Raw genomic sequence first — 20,909 nt, 5'->3', positions numbered from 1 at the left:
TTATATATATATATATATATATGGGGTACACAGCAGGACACGGGGTGTATATATATATATATATATATATATATATATATATGGGGTACACAGCAGGACACGGGGTGTATATATATATATGAGGTACACAGCAGGACACGGGGTGTATATATATATGGGTTACACAGCAGGACACGGGGTGTATATATATATGGGGTACACAGCAGGACACGGGGTGTATATATGTATATATGGGGTACACAGCAGGACACGGGGTGTATATATATATATGGGGTACACAGCAGGACACGGGGTGTATATATATATATATATATATGGGGTACACAGCAGGACACGGGGTGTATATATATATATGGGGTACACAGCAGGACACGGGGTGTATATATATATATGGGGTACACAGCAGGACACGGGGTGTATATATATATATGGGGTACACAGCAGGACACGGGGTGTATATATATATGGGGTACACAGCAGGACACGGGGTATATATATATGGGGTACACAGCAGGACACGGGGTATATATATATATATGGGGTACACAGCAGGACACGGGGTATATATATATATATATGGGGTACACAGCAGGACACGGGGTGTATATATATATATGGGGTACACAGCAGGACACGGGGTGTATATATATATATATCTGGGGTACACAGCAGGACACGGGGTGTGTATATATATATGTATATATATATGGGGTACACAGCAGGACACGGGGAGTATATATATATATATATAGGGTACACAGCAGGACACGGGGTGTATATATAGGGTACACAGCAGGACACGGGGTGTATATATATATATATATATATGGGGTACACAGCAGGACACGGGGTGTATATATATATATATATGGGGTACACAGCAGGACACGGGGTGTATATATATATATATATATATATGGGGTACACAGCAGGACACGGGGTGTATATATATATATATGGGGTACAGAGCAGGACACGGGGTGTATATATATATATATATATATATATATATGGGCTACACAGCAGGACACGGTGTGTATATATATATATGGGGTACACAGCAGGACACGGGGTATATATATATATGGGGTACACAGCAGGACACGGGGTGTATATATATATATATATATATATATATATATATATATATATATATATATATGGGGTACACAGCAGGACACGGGTGTGTATATATATATATATATATATATATGGGGTACACAGCAGGACACGGGGTATATATATATATATGGGGTACACAGCAGGACACGGGGTGTATATATATATATATGGGGTACACAGCAGGACACGGGGCATATATATATATATGGGGTACACAGCAGGACACGGGGTGTATATATATATATGTGGTACACAGCAGGACACGGGGTGTATATATATATATATGGGGTACACAGCAGGACACGGGGTGTATATATATATATGGGGTACACAGCAGGACACGGGGTGTATATATATATATATATATATATATGGGGTACACAGCAGGACACGGGGTGTATATATATATATATGGGGTACACAGCAGGACACGGGGTATATATATGGGGTACACAGCAGGACACGGGGTGTATATATATATATGGGGTACACAGCAGGACACGGGGTGTATATATATATATGGGGTACACAGCAGGACACGGGGTGTATATATATATATATATGGGGTACACAGCAGGACACGGGGTGTATATATATATGGGGTACACAGCAGGACACGGGGTGTATATATATATATATATATATGGGGTACACAGCAGGACACGGGGTGTATATATATATATATATATATGGGGTACACAGCAGGACACGGGGTGTATATATATATATATATGGGGTACACTGCAGTACACGGGGTGTATATATATATATATGGGGTACACAGCAGGACACGGGGTGTATATATATATATATGGGGTACACAGCAGGACACGGGGTGTGTATATATATATGGGGTACACAGCAGGACACGGGGTGTATATATATATGGGGTACACAGCAGGACACGGTGTGTATATATATATATATATATATATATATATATATATATATATGGGGTACACAGCAGGACACGGGGTGTATATGTATATATATATATATATATATATATATATATATATATATATATATGGGGTACACAGCAGGACACGGGGTGTATATATATATGGGGTACACAGCAGGACACGGGGTGTATATATATGGGGTACACAGCAGGACACGGGGTGTATATATATATATGGGGTACACAGCAGGACACGGGGTGTATATATATATATGGGGTACACAGCAGGACACGGGGTATATATATATGGGGTACACAGCAGGACACGGGGTGTATATATATATATATATATGGGGTACACAGCAGGACACGGGGTGTATATATATATATATATATATATATATATGGGGCACACAGCAGGACACGGGGTGTATATATATATATATATATATATGGGGCACACAGCAGGACACGGGGTGTATATATATATATGGGGTACACAGCAGGACACGGGGTGTATATATATAGGGTACGCAGCAGGACACGGGGTGTATATATATATATATATGGGGTACACAGCAGGACACGTGGGGTATATATATATATATATGGGGCACACAGCAGGACACGGGGGGTATATATATATATGGGGTACAGAGCAGGACACGGGGTGTATATATATATATGGGGTACACAGCAGGACACGGGGTGTATATATATATATATGGGGTACACAGCAGGACACGGGGTGTATATATATATATATGGGGTACACAGCAGGACACGGGGTGTATATATATATATGGGGTACACAGCAGGACACGGGGTGTATATATATATATATGGGGTACACAGCAGGACACGGGGTGTATATATATATATATGGGGTACACAGCAGGACACGGGGTGTATATATATATATATGGGGTACACAGCAGGACACGGGGTGTATATATATATATATATATATGGGGTACACAGCAGGACACGGGGTGTATATATATATGGGGTACACAGCAGGACACGGGGTATATATATATGGGGTACACAGCAGGACACGGGGTATATATATATATGGGGTACACAGCAGGACACGGGGTGTATATATATATATATATGGGGCACACAGCAGGACACGGGGTATATATATATATGCGGGGTACACAGCAGGACACGGGGTGTGTATGTATATATATATATATATATATATATATATATATATATATATATATATATATATATATATATATATATATATGGGGTACACAGCAGGACACGGGGTATATATATATGGGGTACAGAGCAGGACACGGGGTGTATATATATATATGGGGTACACAGCTGGGGGGTGTATATATATATATGGGGTACACAGCAGGACACGGGGTGTATATATATATATGGGGTACACAGCAGGACACGGGGTGTGTATATATATATGGGGTACACAGCAGGACACGGGGTGTATATATATATATGGGGTACACAGCAGGACACAGGGTGTATATATATATATATGGGGTACACAGCAGGACACAGGGTGTATATATATATATATATGGGGTACACAGCTGGGGGTGTATATATATATATATATATGGGGTACACAGCAGGACACGGGGTGTATATATATATATATATATATATATATATGGGGTACACAGCAGGACACGGGGTGTGTATATATATATATATATATATATGGGGTACACAGCAGGACACGGGGTGTATATATATATATATATGTGGTACACAGCAGGACACGGGGTGTGTATATATATATATATATATGGGGTACACAGCAGGACACGGGGTGTATATATATATATGGGGTACACAGCAGGACACGGGGTGTGTATATATATATATATATATATATATATATATATATATGGGGTACACAGCAGGACACGTGGTGTATATATATATATATGGGGCACACAGCAGGACACGGGGTGTATATATACATATGGGGTACACAGCAGGACACGGAGTGTATATATATATATATATGGGGTACACAGCAGGACACGTGGTGTATATATATATATATGGGGCACACAGCAGGACACGGGGTGTATATATATATATGGGGTACACAGCAGGACACGGGGTGTATATATATATATGGGGTACACAGCAGGACACGGGGTGTATATATATATATGGGGTACACAGCAGGACACGGGGTATATATATATATGGGGTACACAGCAGGACACGTGGTGTATATATATATATGGGGCACACAGCAGGACACGGGGTGTATATATATATATGGGGTACACAGCAGGACACGGGGTGTATATATATATATGGGGTACACAGCAGGACACGGGGTGTGTATATATATATGGGGTACACAGCAGGACACGGGGTGTATATATATATATGGGGTACAGAGCAGGACACGGGGTGTGTATATATATATGGGGTACACAGCAGGACACGGGGTGTATATATATATATGGGGTACAGAGCAGGACACGGGGTGTATATATATATATATATATATGGGGCACAGCAGGACACGGGGTGTATATATATATATGGGGTACACAGCAGGACACGGGGTGTATATATATATGGGGTACACAGCAGGACACGTGGTGTATATATATATATATATGGGGCACACATCAGGACACGGGGTGTATATATATATATATGGGGTACACAGCAGGACACGGGGTGTGTATATATATATATGGGGTACACAGCAGGACACGGGGTGTATATATATATGGGGTACACAGCAGGACACGGGGTGTATATATATATATATGGGGTACACAGCAGGACACGGGGTGTATATATATATATATGGGGTACACAGCAGGACACGGGGTGTATATATATATGGGGTACACAGCAGGACACGGGGTATATATATATATGGGGTACACAGCAGGACACGGGGTGTATATATATATATATATATATATATATATATATATATGGGGTACACAGCAGGACACGGGGTGTATATATATATATATGGGGTACACAGCAGGACACGGGGTGTATATATATATATATGGGGTACACAGCAGGACACGGAGTGTATATATATATATGGGGTACAGCAGGACACGGGGTATATATATATATATGGGGTACACAGCAGGACACGGGGTATATATATATATATATATATATGGGGTACACAGCAGGACACGGGGTATATATATATATGCGGGGTACACAGCAGGACACGGGGTGTGTATATATATATATATATATATATATATATATATATATATATATGGGGTACACAGCAGGACACGGGGTATATATATAAATGGGGTACAGAGCAGGACACGGGGTGTATATATATGGGGTACACAGCAGGACACGGGGTGTATATATATATATACATGGGGTACACAGCAGGACACGGGGTGTATATATATATATATGGGGTACACAGCAGGGGGGTGTATATATATATGGGGCACACAGCAGGACACGGGGTGTATGTATATATATATATATATATATATGGGGTACACAGCAGGACACGGGGTGTATGTATATATATATATATATGGGGCACACAGCAGGACACGGGGTGTATGTATATATATATATATATGGGGTACACAGCAGGACACGGGGTGTATATATATATGGGGTACACAGCAGGACACGGGGTGTATGTATATATATATATATGGGCCACACAGCAGGACACGGGGTGTATGTATATATATATATGGGGTACACAGCAGGACACGGGGTGTATATATATATATGGGGTACACAGCAGGACACGGAGTGTATATATATATATGGGGTACACAGCAGGACACGGGGTGTATATATATATATATATATATATATATGGGGAACACAGCAGGACACGGGGTGTATATATATATATATATATATATATATATGGGGTACACAGCAGGACACGGGGTATATATATATATATGGGGTACACAGCAGGACACGGGGTGTATATATATATATATGGGGTACACAGCAGGACACGGGGTGTATGTATATATATATATATATGGGCCACACAGCAGGACACGGGGTGTATGTATATATATATATATATATATGGGGTACACAGCAGGACACGGGGTGTATATATATATATGGGGTACACAGCAGGACACGGAGTGTATATATATATATGGGGTACACAGCAGGACACGGGGTGTATATATATATATATATATATATATATATATATGGGGAACACAGCAGGACACGGGGTGTATATATATATATGGGGTACACAGCAGGACACGGGGTATATATATATATGGGGTACACAGCAGGACACGGGGTATATATATATATATATGGGGTACACAGCAGGACACGGGGTATATATATATATATATATGGGGTACACAGCAGGACACGGGGTGTATATATATATATGGGGTACACAGCAGGACACGGGGTATATATATATATATGGGGTACACAGCAGGACACGGGGTGTATATATATATATATATATATATATAAGGGGTACACAGCAGGATACGGGGTGTGTATATATATATATATATAAGGGGTACACAGCAGGACACGGGGTGTATATATATATATATGGGGCACACAGCAGGACACGGGGTGTATATATATATATATGGGGTACACAGCAGGACACGGGGTGTATATATATATATATGGGGTACACAGCAGGACACGGGGTATATATATATATATGGGGTACACAGCAGGACACGGGGTGTATATATATATATATGGGGTACACAGCAGGACACGGGGTATATATATATATATATATGGGGTACACAGCAGGACACGGGGTGTATATATATATATAAGGGGTACACAGCAGGACACGGGGTGTATATATACATGGGGTACACAGCAGGACACGGTGTGCATATATATATATGGGGTACACAGCAGGACACGGGGTGTATATATATATATATATATATATGGGGTACACAGCTGGGGGGTGTATATATATATATATATATATATATATATATATATGGGGTACACAGCAGGACACGGGGTGTATATATATATATATATATATATGGGGTACACAGCAGGACACGGGGTGTATATATATATATATGGGGTACACAGCAGGACACGGGGTGTGTATATATATATGGGGTACACAGCAGGACACGGGGTGTATATATATATATGGGGTACACAGCAGGACACGGGGTATATATATATATATATATGGGGTACACAGCAGGACACGGGGTGTATATATATATGGGGTACACAGCAGGACACGGGGTGTATATATATATATATGGGGTACACAGCAGGACACGGGGTGTATATATATATATATGGGGTACACAGCAGGACACGGGGTATATATATATATATATATATGGGGTACACAGCAGGACACGGGGTATATATATATATATATGGGGTACACAGCAGGACACGGGGTATATATATATATATATGGGGTACACAGCAGGACACGGGGTATATATATATATATATGGGGTACACAGCAGGACACGGGGTGTATATATATATATATGGGGTACACAGCAGGACACGGGGTGTATATATATATATATATATATATATATATATATATATATATATGGGGTACACAGCAGGACACGGGGTGTATATATATATATGGGGTACACTGCAGTACACGGGGTGTATATATATATGGGGTACACAGCAGGACACGGGGTGTGTATATATATATGGGGTACACAGCAGGACACGGGGTGTATATATATATATATGGGGTACACAGCAGGACACGGGGTATATATATATATATGGGGTACACAGCAGGACACGGGGTGTATATATATATGGGGTACACAGCAGGACATGGGGTGTATATATATATATATATATATATATATATATATATATATATAGTCATATGAAAAACTTTGGGCACCCCTATTAATCTTAAGCTTAATGTTTTATAAAAATTGGTGTTTTTGCAGCAGCTATTTCAGTTTGATATATGTAATAACTGTTGGACACAGTAATGTTTCTGCCTTGAAATGAGGTTTATTGTACTAAAAGAAAATGTGCAATCTGCATTCAAACAAAATTTGACAGGTGCATAAGTATGGGCACCTCACCAGAAAAGTGACATTAATATTTAGTAGATCCTCCTTTTGCCTCTAGTCGCTTCCTGTAGCTTTTAATGAGTTCCTGGATCCTGGATGAAGGTATTTTTGACCATTCCTCTTTACAAAACAATTCCAGTTCCTGTAAGTTTGATGGTCGCCGAGCATGGACAGCCCTCTTCAAATGATCCCACAGATGTTCAATGATATTCAGGTCTGGGGACTGGGATGGCCATTCCAGAACATTGTAATTGTTCCTCTGCATGAATGCCTGAGTAGATTTGGAGCGGTGTTTTGGATCATTGTCTTGCTGAAAGATCCATCCCCTGCGTAACTTCAACTTTGTCACTGATTCTTGAACATTATTGTCAAGAATCTGTTGATACTGAGTGGAATCCATGCGTCCCTCAACTTTAGCAAGATTCCCGGTGCCGGCATTGGCCACACAGCCCCAAAGTATGATGGAACCTCCACCAAATTTTAGTGTGGGTAGCAAGTGTTTTTCTTGGAATGCTGTGTTTTTTTGCCGCCATACATAACGCCTTTTTGTATGACCAAACAACTCAATCTTGGTTTCATCAGTCCACAGGACCTTCTTCCAAAAAGAAATTGGCTTCCCCAAATGTGCTTTTGCATACCTCAGCCGACTCTGTTTGTGGCGTGCTTGCAGAAGCGGCTTCTTTCGCATCACTCTCCCATACAGCTTCTCCTTGTGCAAAGTGCGTTGTATAGTTGACCGATGCACAGTGACACCATCTGCAGCAAGTTGATGCTGCAGCTCTCTGGAGGTGGTCTGAGGATTGTCCTTGACTGATTTCACCATTCTTCTTCTCTGCCTTTCTGATGTTTTTCTTGGCCTGCCACTTCTGGCCTTAACAAGAACTGTCCCTGTGTTCTTCCATTTCCTTACTATGTTCCTCTCAGTGGAAACTGACAGGTTAAATCTCTGAGACAGCTTTTTGTATCCTTCCCCTGAACAACTATGTTGAATAATCTTTGTTTTCAGATCATTTGACAGTTGTTTTGAGGAGCCCATGATGCCACTCTTCAGAGGAGATTCAAACAGGAGAACAACTTGCAAGTGGCCACTTTAAGCAGCTTTTCTCATGATTGCATACACCTGGCTATGAAGTTCAAAGCTCAATGAGGTTACAAACCCCAAAGAAGTGCTTTAGCAAGTCAGTAAAAAGTAGGTAGGAGTATTTAAAACAAGAAAATGATAAGGGTGCCCATACTTATGCACCTGTCAAATTTTGTTTGAATGCAGATTGCACATTTTCTGTTAGTACAATAAATCCATTTCAAGGCAGAAACATTACTGTGTCCAACAGTTATTACATATATCAAACTGAAATAGCTGCTGCAAAAACACCAATTTTTATAAAACATTAAGCTTAAGATTAATAGGGGTGCCCAAACTTTTTCATATAACTGTATATATGGGGTACACAGCAGGACATGGGGTGTATATATATATATATGGGGTACACAGCAGGACATGGGGTGTGTGTATATATATATATATATGGGGTACACAGCTGGACACGGGGTGTATATATATATATATATGGGGTACACAGCTGGACACGGGGTGTATATATATATATGGGGTACACAGCAGGACACGGGGTGTATATATATATATGGGGTACACAGCAGGACACGGGGTGTACATATATATGTGGGGTACACAGCAGGACACGGGGTGTATATATATATATATGTGGGGTACACAGCAGGACACGGGGTATATATATATATATATGGGGTACACAGCAGGACACGGGGTATATATATATATATATGGGGTACACAGCAGGACACGGGGTGTATATATATATATGGGGTACACAGCAGGACACGGGGTGTGTATATATATATATGGGGTACACAGCAGGACACGGGGTATATATATATATATGGGGTACACAGCAGGACACGGGGTATATATATATATATATATGAGGTACACAGCAGGACACGGGGTGTATATATATATATGGGGTACACAGCAGGACATGGGGTGTATATATATATGGGGTACACAGCAGGACATGGGGTGTGTATATATATATATATATATATATATATGGGGTACACAGCAGGACACGGGGTGTGTATATATATATATGGGGTACACAGCTGGACACGGGGTGTATATATATATATATATATATATATATATATGGGGTACACAGCAGGACACGGGGTGTATATATATATATGGGGTACACAGCAGGACACGGGGTGTGTATATATATATATATGGGGTACACAGCAGGACACGGGGTATATATATATGGGGTACACAGCAGGACATGGGGTGTATATATATATATGGGGTACACAGCAGGACACGGGGTGTATATATATATATGGGGTACACAGCAGGACACGGGGTATATATATATATATGGGGTACACAGCAGGACATGGGGTGTATATATATATGGGGTACACAGCAGGACACGGGGTGTGTATATATATATGGGGTACACAGCAGGACACGGGGTGTGTATATATATATATATGGGGTACACAGCAGGACACGGGGTGTATATATATATATATGGGGTACACAGCAGGACACGGGGTGTATATATATATGGGGTACACAGGACACGGGGTGTATATATATATGGGGTACACAGGACACGGGGTGTATATATATATATGGGGTACACAGCAGGACACGGGGTGTATATATATATGGGGTACACAGTAGGACATGGGGTGTATATATATATATGGAGCACACAGCAGGACACGGGGTGTATATATATATATATATATATATATATATATATATATGGTACACAGCAGGACACGGGGTATATATATATGGGGTACACAGCAGGACACGGGGTGTATATATATATGGGGTACAGAGCAGGACACTGGGTGTATATATATATATGGGGTACACAGCAGGACACGGGGTGTATATATATATATATATATATGGGGTACACAGCAGGACACGGGGTGTATATATATATGGGGTACACAGCAGGACATGGGGTGTATATATATATGGGGTACACAGCAGGACATGGGGTGTATATATATATATATATGGGGTACACAGCAGGACACGGGGTATATATATATATGGGGTACACAGCAGGACATGGGGTGTATATATATATATGGGGTACACAGCAGGACACGGGGTGTATATATATATATGGGGTACACAGCAGGACACGGGGTGTATATATATATATGGGGTACACAGCAGGACATGGGGTGTATATATATATGGGGTACACAGCAGGACATGGGGTGTATATATATATATATATATATATATATATATGGTACACAGCAGGACACGGGGTGTGTATATATATATATGGGGTACACAGCAGGACACGGGGTGTATATATATATATGGGGTACACAGCAGGACACGGGGTGTATATATATATATATGGGGTACACAGCAGGACACGGGGTGTATATATATATATGGGGTACACAGCAGGACACGGGGTGTATATATATATATGGGGTACACAGCAGGACACGGGGTGTATATATATATATATGGGGTACACAGCAGGACATGGGGTGTGTGTATATATATATATATATATATATATATATATATATATATGGGGTACACAGCTGGACACGGGGTGTATATATATATATATATATATGGTACACAGCTGGACACGGGGTGTATATATATATATATGGGGTACACAGCAGGACACGGGGTGTATATATATATATGGGGTACACAGCAGGACACGGGGTGTACATATATATGTGGGGTACACAGCAGGACACGGGGTGTATATATATATATGTGGGGTACACAGCAGGACACGGGGTGTATATATATATATATGTGGGGTACACAGCAGGACACGGGGTGTATATATATATATATGGGGTACACAGCAGGACACGGGGTGTATATATATATATGGGGTACACAGCAGGACACGTGGTGTATATATATATATATGGGGTACACAGCAGGACACGGGGTGTATATATATATATGGGGTACACAGCAGGACACGGGGTGTATATATATATATGGGGTACACAGCAGGACATGGGGTGTATATATATATGGGGTACACAGCAGGACATGGGGTGTATATATATATATATATATATATATATATATATATATATATATATATATATATATGGTACACAGCAGGACACGGGGTGTGTATATATATATATGGGGTACACAGCAGGACACGGGGTGTATATATATATATATGGGGTACACAGCAGGACACGGGGTGTACATATATATATGGGGTACACAGCAGGACACGGGGTGTATATATATATGGGGTACACAGGACACGGGGTGTATATATATATATGGGGTACACAGCAGGACACGGGGTGTATATATATATGGGGTACACAGCAGGACACGTGGTGTGTATATATATATATATATATATGGGGTACACAGCAGGACACGGGGTGTATATATATATATATATATGGGGTACACAGCAGGACACGGGGTGTATATATATATATGGGGTACACAGCAGGACACGGGGTGTATATATATATATGGGGTACACAGCAGGACACGGGGTGTATATATATATATATATGGGGTACACAGCAGGACACGGGGTATATATATATATATGGGGTACACAGCAGGACACGGGGTGTATATATATATATATGGGGTACACAGCAGGACACGGGGTGTATATATATATGGGGTACACAGGACACGGGGTGTATATATATATGGGGTACACAGGACACGGGGTGTATATATATATGGGGTACACAGGACACGGGGTGTATATATATATATATATGGGGTACACAGCAGGACACGGGGTGTATATATATATATGGGGTACGCAGCAGGACACGGGGTGTGTATATATATATATATATATATTTGGGGTACACAGCAGGACACGGGGTGTGTATATATATGGGGTACACAGCAGGACACGGGGTATATATATATGGGGTACACAGCAGGACACGGGGTATATATATATATATATATATGGGGTACACAGCAGGACACGGGGTGTGTATATATATATGGGGTACACAGCAGGACACGGGGTGTATATATATATATGGGGTACACAGCAGGACACGGGGTGTGTATATATATATGGGGTACACAGCAGGACACGGGGTATATATATATATATGGGGTACACAGCAGGACACGGGGTGTATATATATATGGGGTACACAGCAGGACACGGGGTGTATATATATATATGGGGTACACAGCAGGACACGGGGTGTATATATATATATGGGGTACACAGCAGGACATGGGGTGTGTATATATATATATATGGGGTACACAGCAGGACACGGGGTGTATATATATATATGGGATACACAGCAGGACACGGGGTGTGTATATATATATGGGATACACAGCAGGACACGGGGTATATATATATATATATGGGGTACACAGCAGGACACGGGGTGTATATATATATATATGGGATACACAGCAGGACACGGGGTGTATATATATATATATGGGATACACAGCAGGACACGGGGTGTATATATATATATATATGGGGTACACAGCAGGACACGGGGTGTATATATATATATATGGGGTACACAGCAGGACACGGGGTGTATATATATATATGGGGTACACAGCAGGACACGGGGTGTATATATATATATGGGGTACACAGCAGGACATGGGGTGTGTATATATATATATATGGGGTACACAGCAGGACACGGGGTGTATATATATATATGGGATACACAGCAGGACACGGGGTGTATATATATATATATATATATGGGGTACACAGCAGGACACGGGGTATATATATATATATATGGGGTACACAGCAGGACACGGGGTGTATATATATATATGGGGTACACAGCAGGACACGGGGTGTATATATATATGGGGTACACAGCAGGACACGGGGTGTATATATATATATATGGGGTACACAGCAGGACACGGGGTATATATATATATATATGGGGTACACAGCAGGACACGGGGTGTATATATATATATGGGGTACACAGCAGGACACGGGGTGTATATATATATATATATATATATGGGGTACACAGCAGGACACGGGGTGTATATATATATATATGGGGTACACAGCAGGACACGGGGTGTATATATATATATATATGGGGTACACTGCAGGACACGGGGTGTATATATATATGGGGTACACAGCAGGACACGGGGTGTGTATATATATATATGGGGTACACAGCAGGACACGGGGTATATATATATATATGGGGTACACAGCAGGACACGGGGTGTATATATATATATATGGGGTACACAGCAGGACACGGGGTATATATATATATATATGGGGTACACAGCAGGACACGGGGTGTATATATATATATATATATGGGGTACACAGCAGGACATGGGGTGTATATATATATATATGGGGTACACAGCAGGACATGGGGTGTATATATATATATATATATATATATATATATATATATATGGGGTACACAGCAGGACACGGGGTGTATATATATATATATATATATGGGGTACACAGCAGGACACGGGGTGTGTATATATATATATATATATATATATATATGGGGTACAAAGCAGGACACGGGGTGTATATATATATATGGGGTACACAGCAGGACACGGGGTATATATATATATGGGGTACACAGCAGGACACGGGGTGTATATATATATATATATATATGGGGTACACAGCAGGACACGTGGTGTATATATATATATATGGGGTACACAGCAGGACACGGGGTGTATATATATATGGGGTACACAGCAGGACACGGGGTGTATATATATATATATATATATATATATGGGGTACACAGCAGGACACGGGGTGTATATATATATATATATGGGGTACACAGCAGGACATGGGGTGTATATATATATATATATGGGGTACACAGCAGGACATGGGGTGTATATATATATATATGGGGTACACAGCAGGACACGGGGTATATATATATATATATATATATATATATATATATATATATATATATGGGGTACACAGCAGGACACGGGGTGTATATATATATATATGGGGTACACAGCAGGACACGGGGTATATATATATATATATATATATGGGGTACACAGCAGGACACGGGGTGTATATATATATGGGGTACACAGCAGGACACGGGGTGTATATATATATATGGGGTACACAGCAGGACATGGGGTATATATATATGGGGTACACAGCAGGACACGGGGTGTATATATATATATGGGATACACAGCAGGACACGGGGTGTATATATATATATATGGGGTACACAGCAGGACACGGGGTGTATATATATATGGGGTACACAGCAGGACACGGGGTGTATATATATATATATATGGGGTACACAGCAGGACACGGGGTGTATATATATATATATGGGGTACACAGCAGGACACGGGGTGTATATATATATATGGGATACACAGCAGGACACGGGGTGTATATATATATATATGGGGTACACAGCAGGACACGGGGTGTATATATATATGGGGTACACAGCAGGACATGGGGTGTGTATATATATATATATGGGGTACACAGCAGGACACGGGGTGTATATATATATATATGGGGTACACAGCAGGACACGGGGTGTATATATATATATGGGATACACAGCAGGACACGGGGTGTATATATATATATATGGGGTACACAGCAGGACACGGGGTGTATATATATATATATATGGGGTACACAGCAGGACATGGGGTGTGTATATATATATATATATGGGGTACACAGCAGGACACGGGGTGTATATATATATGGGATACACAGCAGGACATGGGGTGTGTATATATATATGGGATACACAGCAGGACATGGGGTGTATATATATATATATGGGGTACACAGCAGGACACGGGGTGTATATATATATATATATATATGGGGTACACAGCAGGACACGGGGTGTATATATATATATATGGGGTACACAGCAGGACACGGGGTGTATATATATATATATATATGGGGTACACAGCAGGACACGGGGTGTGTATATATATATATATATATGGGGTACACAGCAGGACACGGGGTGTATATATATATATATGGGGTACACAGCAGGACACGGGGTATATATATATATATATATGGGATACACAGCAGGACATGGGGTGTGTATATATATATATATGGGGTACACAGCAGGACACGGGGTGTATATATATATATATATGGGGTACACAGCAGGACACGGGGTGTATATATATATGGGGTACACAGCAGGACACGGGGTGTATATATATATATATATGGGGTACACAGCAGGACACGGGGTGTATATATATATATATGGGGTACACAGCAGGACACGGGGTGTATATATATATATGGGGTACACAGCAGGACACGGGGTGTATATATATATATATATGGGGTACACAGCAGGACACGGGGTGTATATATATATATGGGGTACACAGCAGGACACGGGGTATATATATATATATATATATATATATATGGGGTACACAGCAGGACACGGGGTGTATATATATATGGGGTACACAGCAGGACACGGGGTGTATATATATATATATATATGGGGTACACAGCAGGACACGGGGTGTATATATATATGGGGTACACAGCAGGACACGGGGTGTATATATATATATATATGGGGTACACAGCAGGACACGGGGTGTATATATATATATATGGGGTACACAGCAGGACACGGGGTGTATATATATATATGGGGTACACAGCAGGACACGGGGTGTATATATATATATATATGGGGTACACAGCAGGACACGGGGTGTATATATATATATGGGGTACACAGCAGGACACGGGGTGTATATATATATATATATATATATATGGGGTACACAGCAGGACACGGGGTGTATATATATATATATGGGGTACACAGCAGGACACGGGGTGTATATATATATATATATGGGGTACACAGCAGGACACGGGGTGTATATATATATATATATGGGGCACACAGCAGGACACGGGGTGTATATATATATATATATGGGGTACACAGCAGGACATGGGGTGTATATATATATATATGGGGCACACAGCAGGACACGGGGTGTATATATATATATATATGGGGCACACAGCAGGACACGGGGTGTATATATATATATATATATGGGGTACACAGCAGGACACGGGGTGTATATATATATATATATGGGGTACACAGCAGGACACGGGGTGTATATATATATATATGGGGCACACAGCAGGACACGGGGTGTATATATATATATATATATATATGGGGTACACAGCAGGACACGGGGTGTATATATATATATATATATATGGGGTACACAGCAGGACATGGGGTGTATATATATATATATGGGGTACACAGCAGGACACGGGGTGTATATATATATATGGGGTACACAGCAGGACATGGGGTGTATATATATATATATATATATGGGGTACACAGCAGGACACGGGGTGTATATATATATATATGGGGCACACAGCAGGACACGGGGTGTATATATATATATGGGGTACACAGCAGGACACGGGGTGTATATATATATATGGGGTACACAGCAGGACACGGGGTGTATATATATATATGGGGTACACAGCAGGACACGGGGTGTATATATATATATATGGGGTACACAGCAGGACACGGGGTGTATATATATATATGGGGTACACAGCAGGACACGGGGTATATATATATATATGGGGTACACAGCAGGACACGGGGTGTATATATATATATGGGGTACACAGCAGGACACGGGGTGTGTATATATATATGGGGTACACAGCAGGACACGGGGTATATATATATATGGGGTACACAGCAGGACACGGGGTGTATATATATATATATATGGGGTACACAGCAGGACACGGGGTATATATATATATATGGGGTACACAGCAGGACACGGGGTGTATATATATATATGGGGTACACAGCAGGACACGGGGTGTATATATATATATGGGGTACACAGCAGGACACGGGGTGTATATATATATATATGGGGTAGACAGCAGGACACGGGGTGTATATATATATATGGGGTACACAGCAGGACACGGGGTGTATATATATATATATATATATATATATGGGGTACACAGCTGGGGGGTGTACATATATATCACGGCCGCGCTTACATTTCACCGGTTGGGGGTTGGCCTGCTTCCTCCGCGGCATGGCTCCTCCCTCCCCGGTACTTCCGGAGCCGCTCTCGGTATTTCCGGTTCAGAGCATCCCTCAGCTCTGCCTCATGTGTTTCCGGTCGGAGAACAAGCGGACACGTCACATCCGGCTTCTGCCGCATATTTCCGCTGGTGTCGCTGGGAATGCCGGGAGATGTAGTCCCCTTGTTTTCCCTCTCATCACCATGGCAACAGCTGCCATAACAACAGCCTGATACTCGGCCATAGACTTATGTGTTGTTAGGTGGACACATCCTCTCGTCATAGCTGTGCTGTGACGTCACTCTTTCATCTCAGAACTCCCCCCTCTGCAAATGTCTGTGTCCGCCACATCCACCTCCAGGAGGAAGAAACATCATGGAAGGTCTTATCCATGATTGCGAGGAGAGGACGGCGTGGGGGGGGGTGTTATATAGGAAGGGGACGATGGGGCCGGACGTCACACTCCGGGGGGCGATGGGGCCGGACGTCACACTCCGGGGGGCGATGGGGCCGGACGTCACACACCGGGGGAGGCGATGGGGCCGGACGTCACACACCGGGGGAGGCGATGGGGCCGGACGTCACACACCGGGGGAGGCGATGGGGCCGGACGTCACACACCGGGGGGAGGCGATGGGGCCGGACGTCACACACCGGGGGAGGCGATGGGGCCGGACGTCACACACCGGGGGGAGGCGATGGGGCCGGACGTCACACACCGGGGGGAGGCGATGGGGCCGGACGTCACACACCGGGGGAGGCGATGGGGCCGGACGTCACACACCGGGGGAGGCGATGGGGCCGAACGTCACACACCGGCGGGGCGATGGGGCCGAACGTCACACACCGGCGGGGCGATGGGGCCGGACGTCACACACCGGCGGGGCGATGGGGCCGGACGTCACACACCGGCGGGGCGATGGGACCGGACGTCACACACCGGCGGGGCGATGGTACCGGACGTCACACACCGGCGGGGCGATGGGACCGGACGTCACACACCGGGGGGGGGGGGCGATGGGGCCGGACGTCACACACCGGGGGGGGGGCGATGGGGCCGGACGTCACACACCAGGAGGCGATGGTGCCGGACGTTATACACCGGGTGGAAGATAGGGCCGGATGTCACACATTGGGGGGGCGATGGGGCCGGACGTCATACACCGGGGGGAAGAGAGGGCCGGATGTCACACACTAGGAGGCGATGGGGCTGGACGTCACACACCAGGGGGGCGATGGGGCCGGACGTCACACACCAGGAGGCGATGGGGCAGGACGTTACACACTGGAGGGCGATGGGGCCGGACATCACACTCTAGTAGGCGATGGTGCCGGACGTTATACACCGGGGGGGCGATGGGGCTGGATGTCACACACCAGGAGGCGATGGGGCTGGACGTTATACACCCGGGGGGGCGATGGAGCCAGACGTCACACTCTGCGGGGGCGATGGGGACGGACTTTATACACAGAGGGGGCGATGGGGCCGGACGTCATACACCAGGAGGCGATGGGGCAGGATGTTACACACTGGAGGGCGATGGGGCCGGACGTCACACACAGGGTGGCGATGGGGCCGGGCGTCACACTCTGGGGGGCGATGGGGCTGGACGTCACACACCGGAGGGCGATGGGGCCGGACGTTACACACCGGAGGGCGATGGGGCCGGACGTTACACACCGGAGGGCGATGGGGCCGGACATCATACACCAGGAGGCGATGGGGCAGGATGTTACACACAGGGGGGCGATGGAGCCGGACGTCACACACAGGGGCCGGACGTCACACACCAGGGGGCGGCGGGGCCGGACGTCACACACCGGGGGGCGGCGGGGCCGGACGTCACACACCGGGGGGCGGCGGGGCCGGACGTCACACACCGGAGGGCGACGGGGCAGGACGTCACACACCAGGAGGCGATGGGGCAGGACGTTACACACTGGAGGGCGATGGGTCCGGACGTCACACACCAGGAGGCGATGGGGCCGGACGTCACACACTGCGGGCGCGATGGGTCCGGACGTTATACACAGGGGGGCGATGGGGCCGGACATCACACTCTAGTAGGTGATGGTGCCGGACGTTATACACCGGGGGGGCGATGGGGCCAGATGTCACACACCAGGAGGCGATGGGGTCGGACGTCACACACTGGGGGGGCGATGGGGCCGGACGTTATATACCGGGGGGAAGATGGGGCCGGACGTCACACACCAGGAGGCGATGGTGCCGGACATTATACACCGGGGGGGGGGGCGATGGGGCCGGACGTCACACACCAGGAGGTAATGGGGCCTGATGTCACACATCGGGGGGTTGATGGGGCCGGACGTTATACACCATGGGGACGATGGAACCAAATGTCACACACCAGGAGGCGATGGGGCCAGACGTCACACACCGGGGGGCGATGGGGCCGGACGTCACACACCGGGGGGTGATGGGGCCGGACGTCACACACCGGGAGGCGATGGGGCAGGACGTTAACACACCAGGGGGACGATGGGGCGGGATGTTAACACACCGGAGGGCGATGGGGCCGGACGTCA

The 20,909-nt window shown here is 44.0% G+C and overlaps 1 protein-coding gene across 1 annotated transcript in view; it reads right to left on the bottom strand.

Annotated features, from left to right (window-relative positions):
- Nucleotides 1–18,511, bottom strand: part of ZNF513 (zinc finger protein 513) — a 141,117-nt gene extending 122,606 nt beyond the window's left edge. The window contains exon 1 of the mRNA XM_073673701.1: nt 18,333–18,511. Within this exon, the coding sequence (XP_073529802.1) occupies nt 18,333–18,372 (40 nt within the window). The 5' untranslated portion in view covers nt 18,373–18,511. The remainder of the gene's footprint in view (nt 1–18,332) is intronic.
- Nucleotides 18,512–20,909: the final 2,398 nt, after the last annotated feature.

Source organism: Phyllobates terribilis, unplaced genomic scaffold, assembly GCF_046119375.1.
Source record: "Phyllobates terribilis strain yellow unplaced genomic scaffold, ASM4611937v1 Scaffold_3__8_contigs__length_932513732, whole genome shotgun sequence".
Lineage (NCBI taxonomy): Eukaryota > Metazoa > Chordata > Amphibia > Anura > Dendrobatidae > Phyllobates > Phyllobates terribilis.
This window is presented reverse-complemented; position numbering and strand designations above follow the sequence as displayed.